The sequence below is a fragment of the Phalaenopsis equestris genome, unplaced genomic scaffold (genome assembly GCF_001263595.1).
Source record: "Phalaenopsis equestris unplaced genomic scaffold, ASM126359v1 Scaffold000968, whole genome shotgun sequence".
NCBI classification, from domain to species: domain Eukaryota; kingdom Viridiplantae; phylum Streptophyta; class Magnoliopsida; order Asparagales; family Orchidaceae; genus Phalaenopsis; species Phalaenopsis equestris.
In genome coordinates, this window is record NW_018165407.1 from 217,582 (window position 1) to 235,853 (window position 18,272).

Sequence of the window (18,272 nt, forward strand, 5' to 3'; positions counted from 1 at the left end):
AGACCATCCATAACTAAAGCAAAAAGATATGGGCTTAAAGTCGATCCCTGATGTAAACCAACAGAAATAGGAAAATATTTTGTCAATCCTCCTTCAGTTTGAACACAAGTAACAGCTCTAGTATACATATCTTTAATGACTTGAATATAAGTCATATCAACACATTTCTTCTCGAGAACTCTCCAAAGGATATCTCTTGGAACCTTATCGTAAGCTTTTTCTAAATCAATAAAAATCAAATGTAGATTCTCCTTATTATCTCTGAACTTCTCCATCAAACCTCTCAATAAATGTATAGCTTCCATAGTAGACCTGCCAGGCATAAATCCAAATTGATTATGAGAAATTTTCGTGATGCATCTTAACCTATGTTCAATTACCCTCTCCCATAATTTTAAAGTATGACACATCAACTTAATTCCTCTATAATTTGCACACTCTGTGCATCCCCTTTATTCTTAAAAATGGGGATCAAAATACTCTTCCTCCACTCCTCAGGCATCTTTTTAGTTTTTAAAATAATATTAAAGAGTTTAGTAAGCCAAGAAACTCCCAAATCTCCCAAATATTTCCACACTTCAATTGGGATATCATCAGGTCCTATAGACTTTCCACCCTTGGTTTTCTTTAAAGCCTCCTCAACTTCTTTTTTGCTAATGCGACGGTAAAAATGAAACGTTTTATTATTATTCACGATATAGAGGAATTAATAATGACAAAGGACATCTAAATAATTTTATTTTGGTTGGGATTGTACAATTCTAGTAGATCAATCACTTTTTTTAATGCAGAACATGATTTCTGAACACCTTAAAAACACCGTTTTTGTGCTCAAGTAAATCTCTTTTTTGCTGATCTGTCAAATGAAGTCTAATAACATTTGAATTGTCTGGTCCATAACCCAATGACCTTGAAATTGTTTAGACTTTCTTTATTTTGGATTGGCTTGACTTTGAATTTATTTGGCGCTCTTGGAGCTTTTGATAAAGATTGTTATAAATTTATTACGGAGAAAATAAACATTTTGAAAGTTGTGAGTATTATAAAAACTTTATTAAAAATCGGATAACTCTTTTTAGCAAATTTGGTTGTAAAAAACAACCTTCTATCTCAGAAATATCCAAAAAATATGAAGAAAGCAATAGTCAAATGGAGGTATGGCAGTGGCCTAAAATGCAAAACAGTGAGAAAACTGCCCCCAAACAGACGCTTATTTGGGCCAATCTTCTTCATATAGGTATAGAACCTGCTCAAGGAAGACTATCGGTTGTGGTTGTTTCCATCTTTGGAAACATACCCTTAGTTGGTCCAATCTTCTTCATATTGGTATAGAACCTGCTCAAGGAAGACTATCTGTTGTGATTGTTGCCATTGTCTTTATAGGTTTTCAACCGCACACACCAAACAATAGGGAGGGGCAGGTTGTCTTATTTGTTGTTGACCTTCCCTTGTTCAATTGTGATCGTTTCTTGAACTTCATATTTTCCTTAAATTGTTACGTCCTTTGTGTTCCATTTATCACAACTTATTTTGCTCAAGAGTTTTTTTCCTGATGTTAGTTATCTCTGTCAAATATTATATGACTTTGCTGCTTGTTCGCATAATATGTCTAAATGTGGTGACAGACCTCTTCAATATTTCATTTGCATTCATCATGAAAAATATAAAATCATCAGACTATTGTGATTTTGTCATCACTGACATCTTAATATTTAGTTTCGCGCAGTCAACAACCTTGATTTTTTTGTTCGCTGTTTGAGTTGACTTGGGGAGAACTCTATTATTGTTTAGGTTATCATAGTGCTATCTATATAATTCATGCTAGGTAAATATGAAATTGAAGATTGAACATGCCCATATTGGAATTCGCTGAATATAAAAATAAGCATATAGTTGAGTTCATGTAGAATAAATGTTTATATGGTCAAGCCTTCAGAAAGGTGTTGAACTCCAACTTTCTTGCATTCGAAGTTCAATTGTAAATCCAAGTGCCCAGTTACTGCATCTGTTGTGATCTCTTATTTTTCATTGCTTGTTATTTTTCTTATGAAGTTGATGTCGCAACATTTTGCAGTTTGTCAAAGGCGATGTCGTTGTTTAGCATTTTTTCTTGTTAAAGCATGAGACATTACTTGATGTTAATGTGGAACCAAAATTATAGTTGTTTAAGGACTATCTTTTGTCATTTTTGTGATAGTTGTTTAAGGAGCATCATCATCCATTCACAATTGCTACCTTGGGGTGCTAACGCTACCACTAGAGCCAACAAATATAGGTGCTCTTGAGGCATCATTTCGTTTTTGTATTTTAATTTTGTTAGGGAATAATGAACTTATATACTCATGTTGTTAGTTAGATGAAATTATTATTCCAACTCCTTTAGCTTTTTTTTTTATACTTGAATTTTCACATAAAAATTTTGTCTACACAAAATTTTGTTTACATTTTTTTGTCTGTGCTTGAATATTAAAATGAGAGTAAATACGTCTTTTTCAACACCAATAGTTTGTCATAATTTGAGTTAGTAATTTGAGTTAGTATGAAAAATGACCAATCTTCTTACCCTCATCAATTAGTAACCATAATTATCGCCGAAAATTCTAATTTTGGAAATTCCAATAATTAGGGGATGGACAAAATTGGGAAATGTAGAGGCACCTAAGCGGTTGATTGAATATAATCGAACTAGATAATACAATAGTTGAATCAAAACAAACTTGCAGTAAAGAAAATCTATGGATATATTAAATGAGACTTTTAGAACACAACCCGTTCTCAATAGAATCATCATCATAGCCATGATTAATGAATAAACAGAAAACAATATAACTCAATATCATCACTCTCATATCAATGTTCACTTTCTATGCTTCTGATGAGTATAAACTCTTAGATTCATCACTTATCCAACCTTGCATGGGGCTTAGGCTTGAGACCATACCTAATCAAGCTCAGCACCAATTATTCTTCGCCCGCCTCTGGTTTTGTGGGTTTGCCTGAGTTTGCGCATATCACCTTTTAGTTCTGCGTTTACCCCCTTCTTTCACTCTTGATCTTTACTTGAATTTATTGAATGAAGATTGATTTGCAAGTCAGGATGATAGAGAAATGTTTACGGCTTGAGAAAACAACTCATCGTCAAATCTTAAAAAAAATTCCAAATTGATGGTTGATAAATTTGTTTTGAACATGATTACATGAAAATTTTGTATACTCAGAGAAAAATATTTTATACTCAGCATGCATAATCTCCCAAAAAATTGGTGCAATTTTATGGTTGAGTCTGCCATCTTACTGCTTGGCTTAACCTAAGCTCCAAAGCTCCAAACAGATCCTTAGCTCCAGATGAATTGTGGCAGCCCATTCTTATGGAATTCGATGGAGTAATTAATATCTGAATACATATTTAATTATCACTTCCATGCATATGCACCTCACAATGGATCTACCATAATATGTAAGTATTTCAATTTCCACATATCTTACAAGATTTTGTGTCCAAGTTATCCAACAAAATAATCCATCATTTAAGACAGTTGTTCAGTATTGACGGTAATGTTTCTTTTTTTTGTATTATGCTTACAGATTATGCAACTTAGATAAGCCTAGTTTTTATGTTGTTCTGATATTTAAATGGAAATAGTTAGCTGATTTGGTCTATTAGCTGAGATCCAAAATAGCTATAATTTCTTTTTGGAGGCTTTATTTTTATGAAGTGTAATTTTTGTCTGAAAGCCACAATATTTTTTTTTAACTATAACCATTTTTTGCATCGTTGCTTTTGAAATAATTTAGTTTTCTAAAGTGGAAACTCAGCGGTTACGTAAAGTTGGTTGAAATTCAATCCCTGAACAGAAAAATAATTTTTTGATTATCAGAATGCACCATACTGGGGAAATGGACGTTCGAGCATGCTATACTGCAATATCTGTAAGTTACTTTAACTCATACTGGCTAGTATTACTTTGTTTTTCTTTGGGAAGAAGCCCAAACTTTTCAAAACTATTCATATGTGGCTAGTTTAGTCCCAGAGTATCACATTTCTCCAACTTAATTTCTCTGCTTTACAAAATTGATCCAAGCTTAGTCACCAAGGGACCATTTGCGATTAATTTTGTTTGGTCTGGAGACTAAAATTAGATAAATGTGGTACTCGCGCAGTATTTTTGGGCATTTATCTTTTTTTTTTATATTTTTTTTGTCTTGAGATAGTGGAAACTCTTAGCAAATCAATGTAGTTGGAAGAATGCTGGTGATAGTAACCATATAGTTGTGAGTGACAGTTTGAATCTTGGAGTTAATGTTTTCCATGATTTGAGCATATAGCTAAAAAGAAAGGCTCATTTTCCCAAAAATGTTCTACCAAAAATTCCGAAAGCCATCTTCCTTTTTAAAGGTGAGAAACTGTGATCCCCACATTCATTTTGTTACTGAGCTAGAATGGCCAATGAATTAGTTTGGGATATACTCTTTTGGAAAGTTGCGTGAATCATTCTAGAACAGAAAAATGCGGTGCAAGTTTCTTCCCCTTATGACCTATTCTAAGTGGTTTTTCTCTCAGTTTAGTTATAAACATTGTGAAGAGAGCCCAAGATGATTGTCTTATAGATGCAAACTAACATTTATCAGAAATCCATGAAACTGTTTATTTATATCATATGCGAATTATGGTTCATTCTTGACAGCTTTCAGTTTAGAGAAGCTTTCATGGCATTCTGCATTCTGGGATGTGGTGGATTATTTCTGTTTAGCCGCTTACAGAAAAGGAGATTGAATGGGCAATTATTTTAACATTGCTTGTGAACTTTATGTTTCAATTTTGTTTTCTTAGAGCTTTTTTTGTCAAATGGTTTGAATTTTTTTTATAGGAGCTAGTACGAAAGTCAAAATATGCAAATGCTTGCCATTAAATATATTTTGTATGAAGAAACGGTTTTCATTGAGATATGAGGTTACTTGTAATCATAGCTATGTTTATGATATCAAGATTCCTTGCTGCTACACTACATAAGCATGACAAACAACAACTATAAATTTATATATATATATATATATTTATTTATTTTTATTTTTTTTGAAAAGCCCAAGGGCTGATTTTATTGAAATAGAAATGATACATAAATGTTGTATGAGAGGGCCCAATAAAGGCATCCTGTCCGTACGATACCAAGTACAGTACTACCCCTACAAAATGATACAGAGAGATTCAAGAAATTTAAAACATGCAAAAAAAAAAAAAAAAACAAATAGCTAAGGAGAGGAGCCAGTTTAGTCCTGCCTCTTCCTCTATTTTTAGAAGCGAAGCCAGATAACAAACTTTGAAGTGTCGTGCCATTGCCAAGAGTAATCAAAGTATCATCCATTAAGTTTCCAAGTTGGAGTGTGCCTCCAGCCTTCTTCCACCGAGAAGTGTAAACCTGTCATTCTTTATTTGAAAACTGGCTCATGTGATCCTCGGTCTGATTAGATATTAGAACAACAGCAGAAGGAAAGACATTCATTGCCACAACGATAGGTTCCAGTGTATGTGAAGTGTGAATTGTCACATCTGCACCTGGTGCTTCCTGAATAGGAGCTGTGGGGCTATCCTGATTTTCGGTCTGAATATTATTCCTTATAGTATGAGCAGGAGAAGGGTTCCCAGGGTCACACACTATTCTTGTGGTGAATTCCTTGTCAGGTTGGCTGTCATCAAGTTTGTTGGGAGCGCGTTCAGGTACAATAACAGCATGTTCCTATTTTTGACTATCTCAACTGTGGGTGCAATCTGAAATATTTCTTTTGCGGTAGTGAGGTTTTTGTTCCATAACGATTTTCTGCCAATAACTATTGTGAGCAGAGCCAAGCCAGACTTCTTCTTCATCTAATAGTGTAATATCGTTTTCAATCAAAATCTTACAATACAGGGCCTTGAGAAATGAACTGTTGGTGTGTCTAACTGTAAAGGTTTTCTAAGGATGGTCCCAATTGCATATAAGATAGGTAGGTCAAAGAATTGAAGCTTGAGTTCAGGTAATGAGAACCAGATAAACGCAATTGGGGGTTCTTGGCTGGGATCAAAATGAGGGGTTCATTTGAGCAATTTCATATGATTGCCCTCGATTGTGATAAATTTTTTTTAGAAAATCCTTTTATAATTTTCTTCGATGCTCACCTGTATATATATATTTATGGTTGCTGTTATTATTGGAGTCTATATGCTTTTATTTGGTACCTTTAGTTCCGCTTCCATATTGATATATTTCCTAGTTAGGTCTATTTTCGAATTCATGTCTTTCTCTTATTTGAACCTTGTAATTTATATTTATGCCTCTCTTCTATCAATAAAAATATGTAGTCCTATTCTCTAAATTTGACATGGTATCAGAGCCATGAGTTTATTCCTAAAGCCTTTATTGGTGTACTCATAAAGCCTCTACCGAAACTGCTTTGTCGAGCCTCCTCGCGCTCAATTTTGCCGCAGTTTCCTTCTAGCCTTGCTTTGTCGATCCTCTGCTTTGCCACATCTGCTTTGCTGCAGTTTCCTTCTCGCGCCTACTTTCTCGCAGTGATTCAATTCTGCCGCGGCTGCTTTGCACCGTTCCTTGCCGCGTCTGCATATACGACTCATTTGACTTGAGATCGACCAGTTCCAGCTGCAGGAGACCTTATTTGTCAGTTTTCTCTTTCTCTAGCCTGCCTATTCTCCCTGGTATTTCCAGAGATTCTTCCAACTGTCGAATCTTCTGCTGTTCAGCGTCCAAGATTTCTTTGTTGGTTTTTTCTGTCTCGGCAATCTAACATCACATTCAGTTCTGTTGAACTCATGGCGGACTCTTCCACCACCGAGCCTTCTCCCGACGATATATTCGAGTCCACTGGAGACTCCAAACCTATCTCTATCCCCCACAGACTGGAGTTTTAAAAAATCTTATGAACTTAATCACCATTAATAAATTGAACGAATCTAATTTCCTCCAATGGTCCCAAGTTGTGTCTTTGTTTGTCGAGGGACGCGGGAAATTTGGCTTTCTCATGGGCATGATTCGTGAACCACATAAAACTGACCGACGTATGAAACGTAGGAAGTGAAAAATTCCATAGTCATGTCGTTGTTGATTAACTTCATGGAGACTGCGATTGGACGTTTTTATATGTCTCTCCCTTCTTCCAGTGCCCTATGGACTGCAATTCGGGATGCCTATTTAGATGTAAGGAACTTCAGCCAACTTTATGAGGTTTCCATAAAAAATTGCGAGAAAAAACAAGGATTAAGAACAATGACCCAGTAGTACATGATTTGGTGATCTTTTGGGTAGAATGCAGTCTCTATTATGATTACATGTAAGAATCTTTGGCAGATCTTTCCCTCTTCTAGAAAATTATAGAAAAAAGATCGCATGTTCCAATTTCTGGCTGGTCTTAACAAGGATCTTGATGAGGTTCGGGACAAGATCCTTGGCCGGGATCCCCTTCCGCACGTGTTGCTTTCACAGAAATTCGACGCGAAGAGAGCTGGAGAATTTTCATGCTCGACACTTCCACCTATGTCGAATCAACTGCCTTGGCCACTAATAGTATTCAACGCTCGTCAAACCCTCCTCAAGTCACTGGGTCCACTTTTGACTACTATCACAAACCCAATCATACTCGAGAAAAGTGTGTTAGAAACTTCATAACTTCATGGGAAACCAACATACAAATCTTCAGCCAAATCCTCATTTGCAAAGGGTCTCACCACGGCATGTGAATCTACTACAGTACAATCAGCTCCTACTTGGAACACTCTGTAATCACCCGACACTCTTAATCAGATAATTGTATCCATCAATGTTTACTTATAAAAAAATTGCTAACTTCAAATGTGAGATTTGCCAATTAACTAAACATTATTGTTCCTTATCCATCTCATCCCTGCACGCCTTCCACTCATTTTTCTCTTATTTTATGTGACTTATTGGGACCCTGTCGCACTCTTAGTTACACTAATATATGGTGGTTTCTTATCTTATTTGATGACCACACTTGTATGGCGTGGGTCTATATCTTAAAAGATAAATCTAAAGCTGCTATTACCTTTCAAAACTTTCACTTTTTCATTTTGAATCAATTCAAGACTTCAATCCAATTCGTTTGAACCTTCAATGGCCGTGAATTTTTTAATTTTATTTGAGATGAGTTTTTGGTAAGGGCATCCTCCATCATAACTCATGTACGAGCACTCAACAAAATGGAATTGCTTAGAGAAAAACTGACACATTCTCGAGGTAGCCGCTCCATTATGTTTCAACCTAATGTCCCGAAAAGGTTTTGGAATGATGTCGTGCTTGCTAACTCCCACATATATTCATAACTTTAGAACTCTATTAGCTATCTTGATGTCATGTTTTTCTATCAATTGGTCATCACCACACTTGAACCCAAAATTTTTGGGTGCACGACCTTTGTTTGGAACACTACCCCTAATTGTAGTAAGCTTGATCCCATGACTCTAAAATGTGTCTTCTATAGATATTCTGCCACTCAAAAAGGCAATTAATGTCTTAATTCTATCACAAATAAACTCTAAGTGCTGATGTCTCATTCTTTGAAAGTGTTCCCCACTTTCCCTCACTACTTCAAATGAGGGGAAACATGATTTCCTCGACACTATCTCTCCCTTTGGATTCACCACCTACCAAACAATCAAAACCTTCTCCCATCCTCTGTGTCTATGCTCAACGCACTCAGGGTCGCACTCTGGAGCCCGCTACCTCTTTATATGATCTGAAATTCGCTTTGAGTGGCATCCCCATAATTGATACCACTTCAAATGAGGAGGTGAGTTTTCTTGTTGAGGTATATAATCAGCAAGCTCTTTTTATGCCATGGAAAAATATATCTATTTCTACAATATATCGCCGACCTATAAAGCGTTTACTGCTGCCCTGACGAATCATCACCTCCCATCCACTTTTGAAACAACATTAGTTGACCCTTCCTAGAAAGCTGCAACAGTGAATGAAATGAATGCCCTTTAGTGAAATCATACATAGGATGTTGTGGACCTTCCTCCAAGTAAGAAAGTAGCAGGGTGCCACTAGATTTTTAGTACAAAGTTTAACTCCGATGGATCTTTTGAACACAACAAGGATGATTAGTCACAAAAGTCTACTCATAAACTTATGGAGTTGATTATGAAGAGACATTTGTTCTAGTTGATAAATTAAATACCATTCGGGTCCTGCTTTCTTTTGTTGTAAATTTGGACCTGCCTTTGCTCCAATTGGATGTCAAAAATGCTTTCCTAAATAGGGATCTTCTGTTCCCTTTTTGCTCCATGTTTTGACTTCACTGTTCCTCGATGACAAATGTGTCGACTGCGGAAGTTCTCCTACAGACTGAAGCACTCTCTAAGGGCTCTGGTTTGGCAAGTTCACAAAGGTGGTAATGGGTCAGGGTTTTTCACAGGCCCAATCAGATCATAATCTCTTCTTTCAACATTCCTCAAATTACAAAATTGCTATCCTTGTTGATGATATTGTTCTCACAGGTGATGATCTATCAGCATTAAAATCTCTAAAAGGTATCATTGTTACTTGATTTAAAATGGAGTCACTCCAATACTTCTTAAGCATGGAGGTTGCTCAGTCATCTCGGAGCATTTGCTTATCTCAATGCAAAAATTTGGTTGATCTATGAACAAAGAATAACCTTCTGCTCCGCAAACCAGTCTCTGTTCCAATGGATTCCAATGAAAAACTAACTGATGTTGTCAATGCAGTTCCGGTGAATAAGACTCAGTACCAACGACTTGTGGGGAAACTTATTTACCTCGCCCATACTCGCCTCGACATTTGACATAGTTTGTATTGTGAGTCAATTCATGCATGATCCCTATGAGCACCATCTCTGAACTAGCCATAGGATCCTTCATTACTTAAAAGGCATACCGGGCTCAGTTTTTTTTTTCTCAAGCCACGTCTCTCATTCTCTTACTATTTATACAAATGAAAATTCTGCTGGGTCCGTCCATGATCGGCGATCCACCTCAGGATATTGCCATTTGTGTGGGAAATCCTGTCACGTGGAAAAATAAAAAATAGTCCGTTGTGGACTAGAAAAATGCTGAAGCCGAGTTACCCGTCATGCTTGGGAATTATGAATGCGAGTCTCTGCTCCTCTCCAGCTGTTCTGTGATAATAAAACTACCATTAGTGATGCCTATAATTCGGTCTAGCATGATTGGACCACACATGTGGAGATTAAGATGTATTTCATTAAGAAGTTCGATTCAGAGGAGATTTGTATTTCATTTATTACATTTAATGATCGATTAGTAGACATCCCTAAAATCTTTCTTGACCATTGTTTGACGAGTTCAAATCCAAATTGAGCATGATGGACATCTATGCTTCAACTTGAGTATTAGATCTATTAGCCTAATATTAGGCTATTTATGGCTGCTGTTATTATTAGCATTTTTTTTTGCTTTAATTTGACTCATTTACTTCTATTTTCATATTGATATATTTCCTAGTTTGGTCTATTTCCAAAATTTACGTCTTTCATTTATTTGGATTTTTATACCTCTTCCAATCAATAAAAATATGTAGACCTATTCTGCGCTCTGCTCGAGCTAATTTCGCAGGTTCCTCGTTCTGTGTTGTCCGCGTCGGCGATTTGGGCGGGTTGCGTCCTGTTCACTGCAGCCTACAGGGCGCTTTATGTATGAGCTGAATTTGCGGGGTTTTCTTACTTGCTCCCTGTTTTCTGGATTCGAACTTTGCTCTTCATTGCTTTCTTCACTGTTCTTAACGCCACACCTCCATCTATTGGGGATGGCTTCGGATAGATCGTATGTTACTGCTCTTGCGGGTGTCCACGCCTCAAGTACACCTAAATCGTGTTATTTCCCTCCTTCGTTTGAGTCGGAGGAAAATATCAAGTAACTTGGTTGGAAGAATGAGAAACCTGTCATCTTTTTTACAGAAGCTGAAGTTATTCAACTTGCTTCCTTCTATCGACTGAATTTGGTTGAGAATTTTCTGTATGGTCATCCCAAAATGAAGCTGATTATGCACCTGGTTGGGGAGTGGAAAATTGAACTGTTAGATAGAAGACACATTCTCATACAAATTAATATTAATAATGAAAAGGATTACACGCGTTTATTTACTAGAAGGATAATCTGGATCGATAACAGAACAATGAAGATTCTGACATGGTCTGTGGAAGTTGACCCTCAGACGGAACCTCCGATCATTCCGGTTTGGATTTGCCTCCCTGGCCTGAAATTTCATTATTTTACTCAAAAAAATTTGTACGCTTTTGCCTTAGCTTATGGTAAGCCACTCAAAACGGACATTCCTATTTTTAATATTTCTCGTCCATCAGAAGCCAGAGTACTTGTTGAAAGAGGCATCACTTCATCTGCTTCTGAGGAAATTTGGTTGGACACACAACATCATAGGTATTGACAAAAGGTAGTGATTGAGCCTTTTCCTTCGTATTGTTCAAACTGTCATATGTTATTGTTCAAACTGTCCTGTCATATGTTCGACCACTCCAGTTCTCAATGCCACCATCTACATTCACACCTCAGACCAAAAAAGCACAGTACTCCGCCAGAGACAGTGATTTCATCTCTTCCTTATCAGTTCCACGTTATTGACAATATTGATCATGAAAAGAATGCCCTCGAAGACGTCACTATTCTCGCAGACATTTTTACAACCATTCAGCCGTCTCTGGAACCTCATATCGTCGGTGAGAGGGAGATATTTCAGACCCCACTTACCCTAGAACCTATCACCTTTATTACAGGTGACAATACTTCTAATGTTTCACTCCCGCCTCATCAGGTCGAGCAAGCTGTAATTGTCACGCAGGTTCATGGGGATCATGTTGTACAACAACCTACAACTGTTCAACCAACTTTGGAACAATCTATTGATCAAATGAGTCAATCATCGGATAAGGAATGATAGGTCTACACATCGAGGAGGAAGAAGAAGAATGAAGATCTACTTGAGCTAAAAAATCTGATGGATGATACTTTGGTTACTACGGGCAATGGTACACACCTTACCGATTTGTTGGCCGACTCACTTCCGAGAACTAGAGACAGGAAGACTAAAGTGGGACGTCCCTAGCACTTTTGAGCCCTTTTGTGGCTTTTTGGTTTTTTATCTTTTGTATCTTTGCTTTATCTGAGTTTTGTGTATGTTGTATTGTGTGAGTTGAGTTTTCTTTTAAGCTCTCTCATACAACCTTTTAGTATCTTTTCCGTTTTAATAAATTAGCCCTCGGGCTTTTTCTAAATATATAGCTGTAACTGTCACTCAGATAAAGCAAAGATACAAAAGGTAAAAAACTGAAAACCCACAAAAGGGCTCAAAAGTGTTAAGGACGTCCAACGTTAGTCCTCCTGCCTCTAGTTCTCAGAAGTGAGGCGACTAACAAATCGGTAAGGTGTGTACCATTTCCCATAGTAACTAAAGTATCATCCATCAGATTCCTGAGCTCAAGTAGATCTTCATTCTTCTTCTTCCTCCTAGATGTGTAGACCTGTCATTCCTCATTCAATGATTGACTCATCTGATCAATAGATTCCAAAGGTGGTTGGATAGGTGTAGGTCGGTGCACGTCTTGATCCCCATGAACTTGAGTAATATTAATATTTTTTTGGACCTGATGAGGCGGTTGTGAAGTAGTAGAAGTATTTCCACCTGTATTATCAATGATAGGTTCTAGGGCAGACGAAGTTTGAAGAAACTCCCTCTCCCCCACGATAGGAGGTTCCAAAGACGAGGAAGCTACAACTGAGGATTGAATAGTTGTCATATTGTCTGCCTGATCAGAAGGAGATGGAATCACAACCTCTAGCAGAGCAGTTTGTTTTTTTGGTCTGAGTTGAGGGTGTAGATGGTGACATTGAGAACTGGAATGTCCGAACATACAGCAGTTCGAACAACATGAATATTTATTTTTATTTATTTATTTTTATAAAATATGTCTGACAATTTAAGTACCACCTCCTTAAGGTCAACTGTGTCAGAGGGGATTTAAACCCCTGGCTCAAGGGGTGCTATATCGTGGATGTCAACCAACAGTCTGGGTTCCACGGCACAATCTGATGGGATAAACACACACACACACACACACGCGCGCGCGCGCGCGCGCGCTCTGCTAGGGTTTCAACTCCCTGGTGGTTTCTTGTTTCTTGGTGATGTTGGCCCTTATTTTCCCTCTTGTTATTCTGTTAGTAGTTCCTGTCTTCTGGGCATTGCTGGTTCGGAGGTTTGGTGGAGTAGAGGCTTTCCTGGGCTCGCATTTTTTTGAATTTGGAAGTTACTGTTCCATTGGTTTGTTGGCTGTTCTGTTGTTGGCGTGCTCTTGCTTGTGTGTTCCCTGGTTTCTTTTGGTTTCAGGAGGGTTCTTTTTTCTGTTTGAGGTCTGGTCTTCCTCTGGATCGGGAGTTCACTCTAGTTGGACTCTATAATTTAATTGATGCAGACCCTAACTTTGTGGGTAAGTCTACTTATGCTGAAGTTGTTGGTTTTGACCTTAGGGGCCCTTCGCTTGGGGACAAATTGGTGTTCCCACAGTCTTATCATGATGCCGTTGAGGGCAAAGGGGTGAGTTCCTTTATCAAAAAGGTTATAAAAAGGGTGGTAAACATGCCATCAGTTTCACAGAACAGGAACTAGCTAAACTACATGACAAATGCAAATTCACTTTGATTGGTAAGTTTCAAATGGGTCATCCAAAAATGCAAGCCATTAGGAAAATATTTAAGGATTTTAAGCATGGTGGGAATTGGAAAGTGGGTTTGTTTGATGATCTTCATGTTATGATTCAACTAGAAAAAGAGGAGGATTATGCAAAAAATTTTTCTGATAAGTACATTCCCATTGAAGGTCAGCAAATGAAACTTCCCAAATGGACCCCACGGTTTGACCCCACTGAAGAGCCCCCCATAGTCCCAATTTGGTTCAAACTCCCTGGGTTGAAACTTCAGTACTTTAATCATAAAGTTCTTTTCTCCATTGGGGCCCTGTTGGGGAAGCCTATGAAGCTAGACATCTCCACCTTTAACCTCTCTAGACCCTCTGTTGCCAGGATTTTGGTTGGGAGTGATATCACCCTCCCACCTATTGAGGAAATCTGGTTGGGCACTGCCCATAATGTGTATTGGCAACCCATTGTTATGAAACAAAAGCCATGCTATTGCAATTTTTGTAGGATGTTTGGGCATACTAATGATAAATGTTACAGACTCCATCCAAACCAAAAACATCCTATGACAACACAGCTGACCTCAGATCAACCCATCCTTCCAAATCTCCCCATGCTTTAAACAGTAAGTTGGAGGTCAATATCTCTCTTACAAATTCCAATATTGCTGTTCAAGCTGATCTAATCTAGCGAGATCTTGTTCTACACACAGAACCTTCCCATGGGCTTCATCTTGCTTTGGAACATGTTGAGGATGCTCCTCCTCTTATTACTCAGAGATTGGATTCAGATGATAACCCCTTTCAGTCCTCTAGCAGTTCTGACCTGAAGGCTCCCATAACGTGTGAGGATGTTGATCTAGTGTTCAATGAACGTAATGTTTCCCAAACACAAAAGGAGAGTACTGCCAATGAAGATAATGCTTTGTTAGATCCAAATCCTGATACTAGACAATTGGTTGATATGATTAATGATACTGAGCATTGCCTTGAGAATAACCTGTTGAGTTCCCTTGATGACGCTGTCATCCAGTTGATGAGTGATGCTCTTGAAGAGAAGTGGCAAGTCCAGAAGACCAAGAAGAAGAAGAAAGGATTGTTGGAGCTGAAAAATTTACAAGATGACAGCCATGTTATAGCTGGTGGGAGTACTTACAATGTTCTAATGGAGTCCCTCTCTAGAACTAGGAGAAGGGGCAAATCCACCTATACTGATTGACCTATTATGTTGGAATGTTAGGGGACTGGCACATCCTAGGTCCCTTAATAGACTACTCCATCTTAATAGGATGTACAAATTTTGGCTTATGGCTATCTTGGAACCCATGGTCTCCAAGCACCTTCCCAGAATCACAAAAAAGTTCCCTGGATTTCAGCCGTGTTCTAATTTGAATAAAAAAATTTGTTTGTTTTGTAGGCATGAATTGCAATGGACTATTCTCATTGATCACCCCCAATTTATTCACCTCTCCATTCAGCTGGCTGGTGAATCGTGCTATGCTATATTCATTTATGCTGGGTGCTCCTCTTCTGCCAGGAGAGAACTTTGGAGTAATCTGCTGCTGATTAGCCAATCTATGGCCTCAAAATGGCTGGTGGGTGGAGATTTTAACTGCTTGGTATCCTCTTCTGAGAAGTTGGGTGGGAGACCCCCAGACATCCCCACTATCACTTTTTTCAATGACAATATCCAATTGGCTGGACTTCTTGACCTTAGGTTTTCTGGGCCCAAATTTACATGCAGAAGAGGCAAGTTATGGGAAAGACTAGACAAAATTTTGGCTAATGAGGGGTGGCTGAATGACTTCTTACATACCAGTTCTCTTCCCTTGGTCATTTCCATTTCTGGCTCTCCCAATAAATCTAAACCCCAGTTTAGATATCTTAATATGTGGGCTTCACATCCAGATTTTCTGAATCAGGTGTCTCAGGCTTGGACTGGTTACAATCATGCTAACCCCTGGATAAGGCTGTGGATTTTGCAAAAGAAATTAAGCAAACATCTTTAAGGCTGGAACTGGACTGTTTTTGGCAACATTCACACAATAGTTGAGGAAGCACAGCAACTTCTGTCCCAGTTGGAAAATAAGGTTAGTTCCAATCAAGCCTCTGAGACTGATCTGTGGTTAGCAAATGAAAGGCTATTAAATGCCATTGGACTACAAGAAGAGTTGCTACTACAAAAAGCTGCCATGACCAAATTCTGTGAGGGGGATAGAAATACCAAATATTTTCATGCTTGTATAAATTATTGGAGGAAATGTAACACTATACACAAGATTCAAAATTCTGCTGGTGCTTGGCTGCATTCCACTGAGAGTATTGCTGCGATGCTCTTTGGTACTTCCAACAATTAATGTCCCAACCTCCTGGTCACAGAGATTCCATTGATGCTACTTTATTCAGTTCTGACAGAGAGTATACCAAGTTTCTGATTCTCACCTTGCTTCCACAGGAAGAGGAGATTTGGGCAGCTTTGAATTCCATTGATAGCAGTAAGGTGGCTGGTCCAGACAGTTATTCTGCTGGCTTCTATAAGAAAGCTTGGAGCATCATTAAACCAAACATCGTTGAGGCTGTACAGAGTTTCTTTAGGGGGATTGATCCTCCTAATTACTTCCAAGCTTCCACAATTACTCTCATTCCTAAAGCCAAGGCCAATCATAAGTGGGAGCAGTTCAGACCAATTAGCCTTACCAATGTGCTCATCAAAATTTTTTAGCAAGATCCTGGTTTTCAGGCTTCAACCCCATTTACCATTTTTGATCAGTGAGAACCAGTCAGCTTTCATCCAGGGAAGAAATATTGTGGACAATGCTTTGTTGGCTCAAGAAATGATGTTAGACCTTGATAGGAAGGAAGTGTAGAGGAGGGAATGTAATTTTCTAATTAGATATTCAAAAGGCTTATGATACAATTCACTGGGGTTTCATTAAGGAAGTGCTCTTGGCTAGGGGATTTTCTTCCTAGTTCTCCAATTTGATTAGAAGATGGCTTGCCAATAATTCTCACTCCATCCTGCTCAATGGCCAAACTCATGGTTTTTTCAGCTCTACTAGAGGTATAAAACAAGGACATCTCCTCTCTCCTACAATTTTCTTCTTAACCTTTGATTATCTCTCCAGGCTATTGAATCATTTGTCTCAAACCTCTCCCCATACTCATTTCAGCCACAAATCCAACATTGCTATTGATCATTTAGCCTTTGCTGATGATATAATATTGTTCTCCAAAGCCTCCAAACCTGCCATCAAACTTCTTTACAGTTGTCTTCTGTACTTTCAATCATGCTCAGGGATGTAATTCAATAAAAGCAAATGCCATATCCTTTTCAGCAGCCAGGTGAAAACCCTTATCAAGCTCTAGATCTCTGATTACGTTCAGCAGCTGCAACTCCCCTATCAAGTACTTTTGTATACAATTGCTTAAAGGAAGGGTTAGACAGACCGAGTTTGATGATATTCTGTCTAAAATTAATGACAAATTGAGTTGCTGCTTATACCTTGCAAATGGTCTACGTTTAACCTGTCATCAAATGGTCTACCTTTAAGGTGACCTAACAATCTAAGATGACTGTCCATAATATTATCTGCTACTAGAGCTACACGAACCCTTTTATGGATACATTTGTTTCACATTATGTCTCTAAGTGTCAAGCCACTCATCCACCTATGCATTCTCATATTAGCCACACTTAACTTAGTTTTATGCTTCTCTTCTAAATGCCAACATTCTACACCATTAAACATTGCAAGTCTCACCACCATCTTCTAAAATCTCTTTAAGTCTAAGCGATAATTTTCTATCACACCTTAGACTTTATGCATTCCTCAACGTGAACCATCCTACTTGAATTCTACTAATAGCATCCCATCTATATCATTATCACTTTGTACGATAGACCTGAGATATCTAAGATGCTCACACCTTTTAATGTTTTGATCACCCATTATTACAATTCCGCCACTAGAACTACTACTAAAATTACATTCCATGTATTCAGCTTTTTAATCTACTCAAATAAAGGCCTTTAGGCTCGAATTTAAACTTCCATAATTTAAGTATTACCTGAACGTCTTCTTTAGTCTTATCCACAACAAGGATATTATCAGTGAAAAACATATACCAAGGTGCATCCTCCTGTAAATGTCCAGTAAGTGCATCCAAAGCTAAAGAAAAAAAATGTGTTTACATTTAATTCCTCATGTAAACCAATTGAAATGGGAAAATATTGGTCAATCTTTATTCTGCTCGAACACAAGTAAAAACTATAATATCTTTAATGACTTGAGTATATGTTATATCAACAAATTTCTTTCTTAGAGCTCTCCAAAGAACTTCTCGTGGAACTTTATTTTAACCTATTTCTAAATTTATAAAAATTAAATATAGATTCTCCTTATTTTATCTGTACTTCTCCATCAAACCTCCTAATAAATGTATAGCTTTCATAGTAGACTTGACCGGCATATATCCAATTTGATCATGAGAAATCATTGCATTACGTCCTAATCTATGTTCAATCACTCTCTCCCATAATTTTAATGTATGAAATATTAACTTTACTCTTAGATA

General features: G+C 37.7%; 1 protein-coding gene across 1 annotated transcript in view; it reads left to right on the top strand.

Annotated features, from left to right (window-relative positions):
* LOC110032538 (protein farnesyltransferase subunit beta) overlaps positions 1-18,272 on the top strand; it is an 86,620-nt gene that overhangs the window by 41,664 nt on the left and 26,684 nt on the right. Inside the window, exon 7 of the mRNA XM_020736199.1 lies at positions 3,879-3,930. Coding sequence (XP_020591858.1) covers positions 3,879-3,930 — 52 coding nt within the window. The remainder of the gene's footprint in view (positions 1-3,878; positions 3,931-18,272) is intronic.